The sequence below is a fragment of the Amblyraja radiata genome, chromosome 2 (assembly GCF_010909765.2).
Source record: "Amblyraja radiata isolate CabotCenter1 chromosome 2, sAmbRad1.1.pri, whole genome shotgun sequence".
NCBI lineage: Eukaryota > Metazoa > Chordata > Chondrichthyes > Rajiformes > Rajidae > Amblyraja > Amblyraja radiata.
In genome coordinates, this window is record NC_045957.1 from 66,010,129 (window position 1) to 66,023,580 (window position 13,452).

A 13,452-nucleotide genomic window follows, 5' to 3' on the forward strand; every position below is an offset into this window, starting at 1 on the left:
AATATAGAAATAAACCAATTAAGCAATGGTAAAGACAGAGGGTGGAATTGTGTAGGAAGGGGATGACAGTCATCAGGCAGAAGTTGCTGGGAAACTGACAGTGAATGCGGGTGGGAGGAATGGAAGCAGGCAGATGGACTCCTTTCGCTGTATTATAATATTTTAAAAGTTTACTTTGAAGCATGTGACCTGACAGAACTCTTCAACCCGTTGGTTGGCAACCTGGTTCTCCCAAAGCAGGTTAGGAGGGGGTCGGAAATCGGCTCAATGAGCCCCTGCATCGTGCGTGGGGGACCCACTAGTCCTATAATGCAGGGCTCGAAATTAGCCGTTGCCCGGGTGCCAATGGCCACCTAAAGTCCCACCGGGCAACCTAAATGCCGAGTCATTTTACCCGGCTTGATACTGCAGATACTAGTTTATACCGAAGATAGACACAAAAAACTGGAGTAACTCAGCGGGTCAGGCAGCATCTCTGGAGAAAAGGAATAAGTGACGTTTCGTGTCAGCGGCTGCGACGGCTGTAGTGCGGGGCAAAGATACTACGTGCAGGGTGACGGAGGGTCGGAGCAAACGATGGGCCCGCACAGCAGCAGCAGCAGCGACAGAGGCTCCACCTCCTCCTCCCGCACCCCGCCCGCCCTGATAGCTGCCACTGCTTGCCACTCCGCCAACGGCGATAACTGATTTCAGAACAAACCCTCCCGCACACCGAGGCTGGGAGGAGGGAGGGAGGAAGGAAGAGGGAGGCCCCCTTCCGCCGTCTGAAGCACCTGCACCGCTCGGCCCTGCACCTTCCTGTTGTCTGGCGGAGGAGGGGAGGCCGTGGCGAGAAGATCCCAGCTGCCTCCCCCTTTGGCGGCGGCACTTGGCGGTGGACAGGGACGGCAAAGGCAGCGGGGCGATGATGCCGGTGTTGTCCGAGGAGCGCAGTCCTCCCTTCCTCCCCACCTCCCTCTCTCTCTCTCTCTCTCTCTCTCTCTCTCTTGTATGCCCCCCCATCCACCCCCTTATCCTGAGACCCCTCCTCTCCATCCCACACTGATCCCCATTCCCGCCTCTATTCAGTCTTCACTGACATCCCCTGTGCTCCCCTCTCCATCTACCCCCCCCCCCATCTATTCATCCTGCGCTGATCACCCTATTCACCTCGCATTGATTCTCCTGCCATTGCCCATCCATCGTACACTGGTCCCCAAATTCATCCTGTACTGACCCCCCTTCCCATTCATCCTGCACTGCTTCCCCCATTCATCCTGCACTGCCCCTCCCATCCATCCTGTACTGAACCCCCCATTCATCCCATACTGACCCTCCTCCATATATCCTGCACCGATTTCCCCATCCATCCTGTAGTGATCTCCCCATTTATCTTTTACTGAACCCACCCATTCATCCTGTACTGATCCCCTCATTCATCTTGTATTGATCCCCTCATTCATCCTGTGGTGAACCTCCCATTCATCCTGTAGTGAACCCCCCATTCATCCTGTAGTGAACCCCCCCATCCATCCTGCACAGACCCTCCGATCCACACTGTACTGATCCCCCCCATTCATCCTGTACTAATCCGCCCATTCATCCTGCGCTGATCCCCACCATCCATCCTGTACTGAGCCCCCCCATTCAACCCCACTGACATCCCCCGTGCTCTCCCATTTTACCTACTCCAACCAACACGCACTAATTCCCCTGCCTCAATCCATCCATTCCGCACCAATTGCCTTCTCAACCCCCCCCTCCCCCCACCACCATCTATCCATCCCACATTGATTCACACACACCCTCCCTCCCCCTGTTCATATTGTGCTGGAAATGTCTTCAGAGAGAACATTGACTATGTTTGATAACGGAATACAATCAAATGCATTTTAATTCCCAATGTTATCATTTGTTTTAATCCCTAAAGATGGATTAATAAAATTGTGAACACGTGAAACATTAAAACCGCAGCGTTCGATTGTCACTGCTACCGTTGACACGTTATTACAGAATTCACTTTATCGGCAAATCAATGCTCTTAATAAGGAGTATCAGTACTGTAGTTATTTAATGAGCAACATTCACAACTATACGTTGGATTTATTTGGTCAGGAGATATTTCAGTTGAAATTTTAACGTTAATTCTGAAGTGGGAATGATGGAAACAGCGTTTATCAATAATTTAAAAAAAATCTGGTGCGTACAAACTGGGTATCTTCATTGCTGTTCACAACACATACATCTAATCTGAATCTCCGGTAATGTGGCGTTTTGACACTTTTAAACATATTACCAAAAGAACATTTGCTACAGTTATGTCATTTGGCCATCTCTTGTCAGTTAGTGTAATGTTTAACCTGTCAGATGGGTATAGTCGGTTTTAACAGCTATTATCATAAAATGCCTTTAGAAATTTCCTTGCAACCTGTATATTTTGTTGTGGATAAATTACAGGTTAGCGTTTATGTGGGAAGCGAGAGTGTTTCTGTACCAATAGCAATAACGACCCATGCTATGGCCATGTCATGAAAATTTTCGGTCCTTCACAGAAACTATGCTTGCATCAATCTGTAGTGTGCATGGTTAAGCATATATGTTATCATGGTCCAGGATTTATTGACACAGGTTGATCATACGCCAAATAATCCAACCACATTTTTGTTTGGAAGTGGAACGAAATAATAGAAATTGTATTCATTGCAATGTGTAAAAAGAGTTGAGATACTGTATTATAATTTTGCTGCAAATCATTGTGATATATATCATGTCTTGATTGGTGAATATGTTTAGTTTGTGACTTTATTTGAAGCAGAAATTATATGTGAATGCTTCATTGAGCATAATTCCGACTGGTAACTACACACTTCGTCCGAGCACATTATCGCACGCGTCATGCAAGCTGTCTTAAATGACCACCTAAACTGTCATTTGGCAACCTAAAAAGCTGCCTAGGTTGCCCAGCTGGCAACAGGGAAAAAATGTTAAGTGAGAGCCCTGTAATGACCCCTCGAAGAAGCTGCCCATCCAATGGCGAGGCAGCATCTCTGAATAAAAGGAATAGGTGATGTTTTGTGTCGAGATCCTTCTTCAGTCTCAACCCGAAACTTTACCTATTCCTTTTCTCCAGAGATGTTGCCTGACCTGCTGAGGTACTTCAGTATTTTGTATCTATCTTGGCATAAACCAGCATCTGCAGTTGTGAAGAAGGGTCTCAACCCGAAACGTCACCTATTCCTTTTCTCCAGAGATGCTGCCTGTCCCACTTATTCCAGCTTTTTGTGTTTATCTTCAGTTTGAACCAGCATTTACAGTTCCTTCCTACACATTCTGTCTGCAGTTCCTTCCTACACATCCATTGGTAATATTTGGTTATGGATGACAGAGCAATTTTAATGACTGGATTTCAGTCTTAATTTCTGCTATCCACTATATGCAGGCCTGGAAACACTCAAGCAGGTCTCTTTGCCATACTTTGCCAGGAACTCTCTGCTTTGGGAAGAATAGACTTGTGACTGATCTTTGATTCACTGCAATGTTCATAGACAACAATGTCATGAGACAAGGGCCAAGTAAAATTCAGAATGCAGCTTTCCTTTATTAAGGGAAAAATGGGATCAATAATTGCTCAAATGGTCGCAAAGAATCAGTTAGGGAAAGTGTAGGAAATGTGATGGGAGGAAATGGGGGGGTTAGTAGAGAGTGAAGGAAGGTATTCTGGAATTATGCAAGAAGCTGATGAGTTAAGGGCTTGTCCCACTTGGGCGTCATTTGAGCGCTATTTATGCAACATAATTTATGCGACATAATTTACGCGTCACGACCAGCGCATCATGCAAATGACGCCCGTGGGACAGGCCCTTTAGAATTTGTAGGTGCTTCTATCCAGCACAAAGGGTTGTGTGTGCTTAGAAATACAACATGATGCTCCCCAACTGAAATGGAAATGCACCATACACCTACCCTTGAAAGATTTCTGTTACTTTTTAACTATTATTATTTGGGTAGCACAGTAGTACAGTAATAGAGCTGCTGCCTCACAGCACAAAAGACCTGGGTTTGATCCTGACTTCAGGTGCTGGCTGTGCGGAGTTTGTACTTTCTCCCTGTGACCGCATAGGTTTTCTCCGGGTCTACCAGTTTCCTCGTGCATTCCAAAAATGTGCAGGTTTTGTAGGTTAATTGGCTTTGTAAAGTGTGGGATGAGGAATTGGGATAACATGGAAATACGGGTGATCAATGGTCGGCATGAACAGTGGGCGGAAGGGCCTGTTTCCACGCTATATTTTTAAACTAAACTTAAAAGTGAGGGAGATAGAAATCTGTGTCAGTTTTCCTAAAGCTACAACATCATTGATATTGGTTACTGATTATTTTGGTGCTGGGAATATCTACCTCCATACCTTTGTAAACCTCCGTGTAACTCCATCTGCTGGTGAGCAGTGCAACAACAGAATAACCATCATGAATATAAAAGGGGCAAGGCCAGTGAGACACACAATATGTGTACAGGGAAGAAAACAGAAGAGAAGAATAGAGATATAAATGGTGGAGGAAATAACGTGCCAAATTAAAGCAACGAGGGATAGGAAAAATATATTTCATGACAGCAATGCCGCTAGACAGGAATCCGCTGAAATATACATTTATTGGAATGTTTATTTCTGACTATGTTTAAAACTAAAACAGCAGAGTTACTTAATGATTAGAAAGTTAAACCGTGAAAATTGCAGTAATCTAATAGTTTGGATTTAATGCAACTTGCATATGCAGATGTATTATTAAATAAAAAATATCAGCTTTAATGTTCAGAATTTAGTACAGTAGTACAGCATGAACTTAGGCCCACAATGCCTGTGCTAAACACGATGCCAACTTAAATTAAGTTCTATGCCGCTGTGCACTTTGACAGTCTTATTCTCTGTCTGCAACTTCACCATTCACAAATGCAAACTTATTAACTAACCCATCTTTATTTAATCATATCTCTCACAAATAGCAGAGGCTCAGCATAAAATCCCAGCTGAACTCCTGCTGGAATAACACCATTCCACCCCAACTCTGTCTTCCATCAGTAAGCTAGTTCTGAATCCAAACAAGTCTCAGGATCCTATGCATCGTAATCTTCTGGATTTGTCTACTGTGAGAGACTTTATCAAATGGCTTACTGAAATCCATCTATACCACATCACTGTCCTGCCTTCATTGATCACCTTCATCATTTCATTAAAAACTCGAACTAGTAAGATATGACCTGCTGCATACAATGCCCTCTTGTCTCTAATTAGCTCCTTTGCTTCCAAATGGGAGTAAATCTTATCCCAAAGAACCCTCTCCAGTAGCTTCCTTGCCACTGAGGGCGGCACAGTGAGGCAGCGGTAGAGTTGCTGCTTACAGTGCCAGAGACCCAGGTTCGATCCTGACCATGGGTGCTGACCATGGATTTTCTCCGGGTGCTCCGGTTTCCTGTCACACTCCGAAGACGTACAGGTTTGGAGGTTAATTGACTTCGGTAAAATTGTAAATGGTCCCTAGTAGTAGGATAATGCTAGTGTACATGGCGATTGCTGGTCAGCGTGGACTAAGTAGGCTGAAGGACCTGTTTCCGCACTGTATCTCTGATCTGAGGCCTCTAATTCCATGGAATATTACTTCCCTTCTTAAAGAACGGAACAATAATGGCATGTTGTAGGAAGGAACTGCAGGTGCTGGTTTAAATCGAAGATAGACACAAAATGCTGGAGTAACTCAGCGGGACAGGCAGCCTCTGGAGACAATGGATGGGTGATATTTCGGGTCGAGACTCTTTTTCAGACTGAGTCAGGGGAGAGGAAGATACAGAGATAAGGAAGTGTAAGGTGTGAAAATGCAGATCAAGGAAAAATGTAGAATAGATCATTGTTAGCTAGGAGAAGGTAACAACAAACAGATAAAATGTAAACAAGGATAGTCAGACTAGTCAGAGAACTGAGAAGGGGAGAACGCAAGGATTACTTGAAGTTGGAGAAGTCAATATTCATACATGCTGGTGTAAGCTGCCCAAGCGAAATATGAGGTGTTGTTTCTCCAATTTTCGCTGGGCCTCATTCTGACAGTTCAGTGAGGGAATGGGAGGGGGACTCTCCCATTCCCAATATTGGTAACTCTCCAGTCATCTGGGGCCTCGCCTGTGCCTTAAAGATACATAGATCTTCACCAAGACCTGCAATCTGGAGTTGTCTAGGGCTATTCTCTAAGCCTGGGTCGACATTGTCATCCTACAATATTTAAGTATCATATTAAAGTATCAATTCAAAGAGTCACCATGGTGTCATCTGCTATAGCTATTACCTTTTACAAGCTTATCGAATAATAGTTATACAAGATGTGTAGGAAGGAAGGAACTGCAGATGCTGGTTTAAACAAGTCCTTATTGAGTTTATGATGGAGCACTGTTTTGGTCTCTTTGCCTCAGAAAGGATATAATTGCCATAGAGAAGGTTTAATCATATGTCCCAAAATGGAACTATGTGTGTGTATTTATGTATGTGTATGCATGATATGTATATATCGTATAACAAACAATAATAGAGCAAAGACAAAAACAGTGCCCCCAAGTCTATGTAGTTCAGAGCTTATTTGGAGGTTGTAGTGTTTAATAGCCTGATGGTTATTGGCCCACTGAGTCCACGTCGATCCATACAGGGAATGTCTGTTTGCTATGTGAAGAGAGATTGAGTAGACTGGAAATGTATGTTCTCAGAAGAATGAGAGAAATCTCATCAAAACATAAAAACATCTGAAAAGGTTAACAGGCTGGATGCAAGGAAACGTTTCCACTCATTGGGATATATTTATATTGGAATATATATATCTATTGACCCAAAAGATAGTTACAGAATATGGGAATGATCAACGAGGACTGAAATTAAGAAAAATTACTCATGTCGGAGGGTGATGGTTTTCTCCACCTTGAACATCCATGGAAGTAAAGTAAAGTAAAGTAAAGTAGCCTTTATTGTCATTCAGACCTTGCGGTCTGAACGAAATTTTGTTGCCTTGCAGTCCTACATATAGTAAAAAATGGCAAAAACATACACAAAAAACACAAATTAACATCCACCACAGTGAGTTGAATACTCCTCACTGTGATGGAAGGCAAAAGTCTTAAGTTTTTGTCTCTTTCCTTCTTATTCTCCCTCTGCGCCGAGGCGATCCAGGCTTCGGATGTTGTGACCCCGCCGGGCGATGGTAAGTAATGTCAGTCCCGCGGCTGAATCCAAGCTCCGCGAACGGGCCGGTTCAGCTCCGCGGCCCGGGGTGGTCGAAGCCGCCGAAGCTGTGGCCCTCCAGAACAGGTCACCAACCTGCGAGCTCCCGACGATGTCGTCCACCGGGCCCGCGGCCAGTCCTCCGAGGTCGGATCGCTGCTGCCGCAGTCGCTGCCCGCTCCGAGGTCTGGTGGCTGCTGCCGCAGTCGCTGCCCGCTCCGGGGTCGGGTCGCCGCAGCCGCTGCCTGCGCCGAGTTCGGGTCGCCACTGCCACTGCCCGCTCCGGGGTCGGGTCGCCACTGCCGCAGCTCCGAGGCCGCCAGCTCCACTATTAGGCCTCGGCGCAGGCGGAGACGGAGACGGGGGATATGACAAGAGAAGTCGCATCCCCCCGAAATAAGAGACCAAAATCATGTTTACTCCCCCCCACCCACACACATACACAATAAACCAAAAATGAACTCAAACAGGACAAAAGAACAACACAAAGAAGAAAAAAAAAAGACGGACTGCAGGCGAGCCGCAGCTGCTAAGGCAGCGCCGCCATCTTGGGGTGGCGTTCAGCCACTATGTTTGTTCAAAACACAAATTAACGTATTTCTGGATGTTAAGGGAATCAAGGGTTATGGGGAGAGTGCTGGTAAAATGGAAAATTGGTTATAATCTTAATGAATGGTTGAGTGGCTTAAAGAACTGGATGCCCCCATTTCTCATGGATTTTAATAGCCTTGACAATATACTAAACCTGTCTACTCTCAAATTTCCCAAGATTGTGTTTCGCAGCAGGTTGCCACTTGTTAAGAACTTTGGTCATCTGTGGAATGGCAAACAGAAACTTACTTACAATTTGGTATTCCACAATGAAAGTATGGAAGGAGTTTTAAGTTCCATTTTAGTTCGATCGCATGGGATCCAAGGTAAACTGAACAATTGGATAGAAAATTGGCTAGTTGGAAGAGTCGGAGAGTGATAGTGTAAAGATTGGAGCCTGTGAGTAGTAGTGTGCCAAAGGGATTAGTGCTAGGTTTACGTGTTGGAAGGAACTGCAGATGCTGGTTTAAACGGTTAGACACAAAAAGCTGGAATAACTCAGCAGGACAGGCAGCATCTCTGGAGAGAAGGAATGGATGATGTTTCGGGTCGAGACCCTTCTTAAGGTTTTTAACCCTTCTTTATAAATGTTGATTATTTTACACTTTCCTCAGATGCAGCATTGTGTTTTAATTTCAGATTTCCATCATCTGCAGCATTTTGCATTTTCACACATTTTAACTACTGCTCCTGCCTCTGTCATCTCCATTCAGGGTGCAAAGGGCCAAGTATCCAAAGCAGCGGAGTAGCGGGCATTAGAGATTGTGTATTAATGTTATATCCTTTCTTCGAACACAATGTTTGGGCGTAATTCAGTGGGTCAGGCAGTATTTGTGGAGGGAATATTTGGCGACACTTCAGCTTGGAACTTGAAATGTTATCTGCTCGTGTCCCGTCGAGTGTTGCTTGACCCGTCGAGTTACTCCAGCACTTTGTGTTCTACCAAGGGCGGCAGTGTAGCACAGCGGTAGAGATGCTGCCTTACAGTGCCAGAGACCCGGGTTTGATCCTGAGAGCGAGTGATTGGTGAAGAATGAAATCTTTTTCCAACAACCATTTGGGGACTTTGATATATTCTTCTAATAGAATAGGCATTACACCTCAAAATATTAGTTGATCCGAGTTAATTATCTTTCTCAAACAAGAATCGAAGTCGTTTACAGATGCATAAAACAAAAACTATCACATTTTTAGTGAAATTTTATTACAAAACTCCATAAAAACATAAATATTTTTCTCACAGCTGGGTGAAAAACTTTTACAGTATTTCTGCACAGAATTGCATAAAGTTTAAAGTAACAATGGTACTTCAACAATTCTGATTATTTAAACCATGCATTGCTTTCCTTTCAAAAGGCAAAGATATCAACAATTTTGCAAGATAATTGTAAATAAATTAGAACTTTTGCTTTAAAAAAATTATACTAGGGTTGCAATTGAAAGCACCATTGTTAATTTAGTGGTACCATGAAGCTCAACAATAATAATGTGAAAGTACTATAATGAATGATACTTTAAAAAGTGTGACACAGATTAAAGTCGGTCTCTGGCTCTCAATTATGGCATACATTTAGCTGTAGTGCACAGAGTGGAACTTCATTTTCAATAACAATGACCAGTTCTAAAAAGACCTATCACTTTGATAAATAAATAAAATACCTTAAGTCCTGTAATGAGCTTGTGTAATTATTATCCCTTCTCTCAAAATAGACCATTTGTATCTGCTTCTACAGAAGTAAATATTTTGAGAGTTTGATTTGATAATTAACAGCTACATGTGCTTACTGGTCTTTAAAAAAAAAAATAGCACCATTGAATCAGTTAAAGGCCAACACTTTGTGAAATCAGTGGGTATAGGGCTCACTACAACGGCATAATAGCTACAGTAGTTTTAGTTTAGCACAGTGTGTTTTCATTAATGGTCATCAGTTGATCTAAATGAGGTAAAATAAATAAGCTGGGAAAAATTCACTTCACCTATCTTTCCAATCCCACTGCACTCCTCCAACCCACTCTGTTCTCTGCCTGCATTTGCATGGTATGTTGTTAATTGTCTCCTAGTTTTCAAAGTCTTTGTTCAATTTGTTACACATGGCCACATTTTACAGTTCAATGAAAAGTTTTAGCTGGTAATATCTTCCATTCATTCATCGAAGTCCTTGATACTGTACAGTTATGTTCACTGTTATGTGGGAATCCGAGGATCCAATATGGACAGGGCTGCAAACATTACACTGATCTGGTGGTGGTAAAGTATTTAAAGCAAAAACTGTCTTTTACCCCACTAATTGATGAGTAGAATGATGCCATGTCTCATGTGCAAGTTAAAGTCTTGATGGTCTTGATTTCTTCAGCCATCCGAGGCAACACAAATTAAAATCTGCAGCTTGTTCATATGAAAATTCCATTGATTCATAAGTTCTTTTATATATTAGACTTGGAGCATGATTTGCAACATTGCTGGCCGTAGAACTTGTGATTGCACACACCGTGCTGTGGTACCAGGTAACACCAGTTGAAATAATCTTTGCAAAAAACATCTTTGGTGTGTCAAGTTTTGGAGAGAGGACATGGGGAGAGAGAAAAGAAACAATATTTATTTACTCATATTTATAAACGCTTCATCATTAAATTCTTCCCTTTGCTGAAATGCATTGCAGGTGACGTCAAAGGGGCATAAAGGTCACAGTAGTATTCAGTGGCTTGATATACATAATACATATCTACTATTTTTCACCAAGCATATGTTCATGGTTTACCTCACTTATCCCTCTTTAACAATTTTCTGTCCTTCAGTAGAAGAGGGCATGGAGCCGTTGGAAAGTGAAATTGAGGGGACATCGCTGAAAGGTGAACTATGCCCTTGTTTTATTGTGAAACCATAAGAGGAGCTCCTGCAAATTCAATTGAGTATAAATAATGGACTAACACATTGAGTTCTTTCATCCTGGAGAGCTGCATTGTTGGTGGCACGCAGCTGGCCACCAAACACATTTCTCAAGGATTCACTCTTGCAAAATTCTATTGTGTACGTGGTTAATAAGATAATAATAATAATAATAATAATAATATATTTTATTGTCATTGCACATAAGCGCAACGAGATTTGGTATGCAGCTTCCAACCGATGTCATAACATAAATAACTAATAAAATTTGGATTTGGATATCCCGAGAACATGGATTGTAAAAAGAACAGTAAAACAGTCAAAACGGTTCAACAGACTAAAGTGCAGATGTGTCTGTGCGATGTGACCATCCAAGGGAGACAGTCCAGGGGGATGGGGGGCACTCAGCAGGGCCCGGTTCAGAGCCGCAATAGCTTTCTTATAAAAATTATTTCACCACTCGTTCCACCACAGTGCAGGTTTCAGTTTTGGTTTGTTTCTGCTGTGGAAGTTGGGTGGGTGGAGGTAATATTAAGAGGCTGAAATAACATTCCGGGGTGAGAAGGCTGTTTATTGTCACTTCATTAGTAGGATCGAGGAGCTGTGCCGAAGCCAAGAGGGTTTGATCATGGGTAGTTGGGGAAGGTATTGGGATTGTCATAGTCAGCACAGCAATGGGGTCTCATGAGGGGAGGGAGGATGTGATCAACTGGACAACTGGGGGTGGACCTGAAGGACTTTTGTAACTTTGTCAGCGGCAACATGGCGACACTTGTGTTCTGCTTAGGCGAGGTCTACTATATGATTTTATTGGGTTGTATGCAAAACAAAGCATTTCACTGTACCTAGGTGCTGTACATGTGACAATGAAGTATAATTGAATTGAAGGAAGAACTACTTGATGTGTGTTTCCAATTTCAGTTTCTATCGTTGATGAACCAACCCTCAGGCAATGAGAAGGCTTGAGTCTGTTTAAATGGTGCACATCACCCAGAATCCACACAGTGTGCACCTTAAAATGCACATAGTTTATAATTTGAAGGCACATCTTCCTTCACTTGCTCCACTTGGGAAACCAAAATGACAAATGTGGACTTTTCGTTCCATCTTTTAGCAAGATAATTATTAGACATCTACTCTTTCAGGTTGGACCACACTTCAAAATGCTTATTTGTTAGAATAAATGAAATAATTAATGCACGATTTTCACCTAAACAATTTTTGAGATGATACCTGAGAGATTCATTGGAAGGGAAAAGGACCCGTTACTGTAGTGGGAAGGAACACAAAACGGTGTTTCAAGTTTTAGAGCAGTAAGCAAACCAATAATTTTAAAGCCATTAATATATAAAATGTTATAAATATGTTCTCCAATAGACAAATGCCTTAGTAACTATCAGAAATAAGTAGCTACAGCTAGATCTGTGCTTGCTACACGGTCTTGTACTACATGATATATAACCATATGCTCTCTCTAATTTGAGGACCATGATGATGCATGGCATGTTTCTATAATATAGCATTTAAAATAGAGGCATAGAGTGATACAGTGTGGAAACAGGCTCTTCGGCCCAACTAGCCCACACCGGCCATCATGTCCCAGCTATACCTGCCCGCGTTTGGCCCATTTCCTTCCAAACCTATCCTATCCATGTACCTATCTAACTGTTTCTTATATGTTGGGATTGTCCCTGCCTCAACTACCTCCTCTGGCAGTTTGTTCCATACACCCATCAAAAGTGTGAAAAAGTTATCTCTCAAATTCCTATTAAATCTTTTCCCTTCACCTTAAACTTATGTCCTCTGGTCCTCGATTCATCTACTCTGGGCAAGAGACTCTGTGCATCTACACAATCTATTCCTCTCATGATTTTTATTAAAATCATATTGTAAAAATGTGCAAACATAAAATTGTAGCTTAATTTCCAGAAGGGATGTTAAAGGAATTATCAGTGCAAGACAATCTTTGTGCTCTCACCTTTCCTTTCGGGAACAGGACAGAAATTGGTGTTGCAGGCTTCTGTTGTGGCTGGTTTCTGATGCAGAAGACAGCCTGAGGTGGGTCTGCCATACGCAAGACAGTGTACTGCACGAGCCCGCACCCCTCCCCCGCAGCTAACGGAGCACTAGAGAGGAACGTGGGGGAAATCTGTCACTGCATGATCTCTTCTAGAGAAGTGAAATACAGTAAACCCTTGTTCTGCTATAATCCAGTAAGGGATTATCATCGTTCATGTAGTGCAAACAAACAACTGCAGATGCTGGTTAATAACAAAAGGACACAAAGTGCTGGAGTAACTCAGCAGGTGTTTGGCAAACATGTATAGGTGACATTTCATGTCAAGACCCTCCTTCGGACTCTTGGTCTTGAACTGGGCCTGGAATCCAGGTGAGTTGACAGCCCTGGCCTGCTGGGAGAGAGGCGAGGATCGGTGGTCATTGCGGGCGGCTGAAACGCAGGTAAGGGTCGGCGGTGGGGGCGGCAGGTGCAGCCTGGTGGGGGCGGCAGGTGCAGCCTGGAGGTGGCTGAGGGAGCTGTGTGGGCTGACGGTGGTGGTAGTAGGTCCGACCTGGAAGCGGCCGGAGGGGCAGTACAGCAGAGGGCGGCTCGGCAGCCCAGCCTGGAGTGAAGGTCAGTAGGTCCGTCTGCTCTAACCACAATCCATTATAAAGAGGCCCGTAATAATAAGGGTTTACTGTATATTGAAGGTGTTATCATGGAAATAAAGGGAAACATGATTCCAG

General features: G+C 43.3%; 1 protein-coding gene across 3 annotated transcripts in view; it reads right to left on the reverse strand.

Annotated features, from left to right (window-relative positions):
• Positions 1 to 9,002: 9,002 nt before the first annotated feature.
• Positions 9,003 to 13,452, reverse strand: part of adamts16 (ADAM metallopeptidase with thrombospondin type 1 motif 16) — a 201,896-nt gene continuing 197,446 nt past the window's right edge. For all 3 annotated transcript variants that reach the window (XM_033048173.1, XM_033048183.1, XM_033048191.1), the window contains 2 exons: positions 12,686 to 12,833; positions 9,003 to 10,360 (listed from right to left, as the gene is read on the reverse strand). In XM_033048173.1, coding sequence (XP_032904064.1) covers positions 10,245 to 10,360; positions 12,686 to 12,833 — 264 coding nt within the window. In that variant the 3' untranslated portion in view covers positions 9,003 to 10,244. The remainder of the gene's footprint in view (positions 10,361 to 12,685; positions 12,834 to 13,452) is intronic.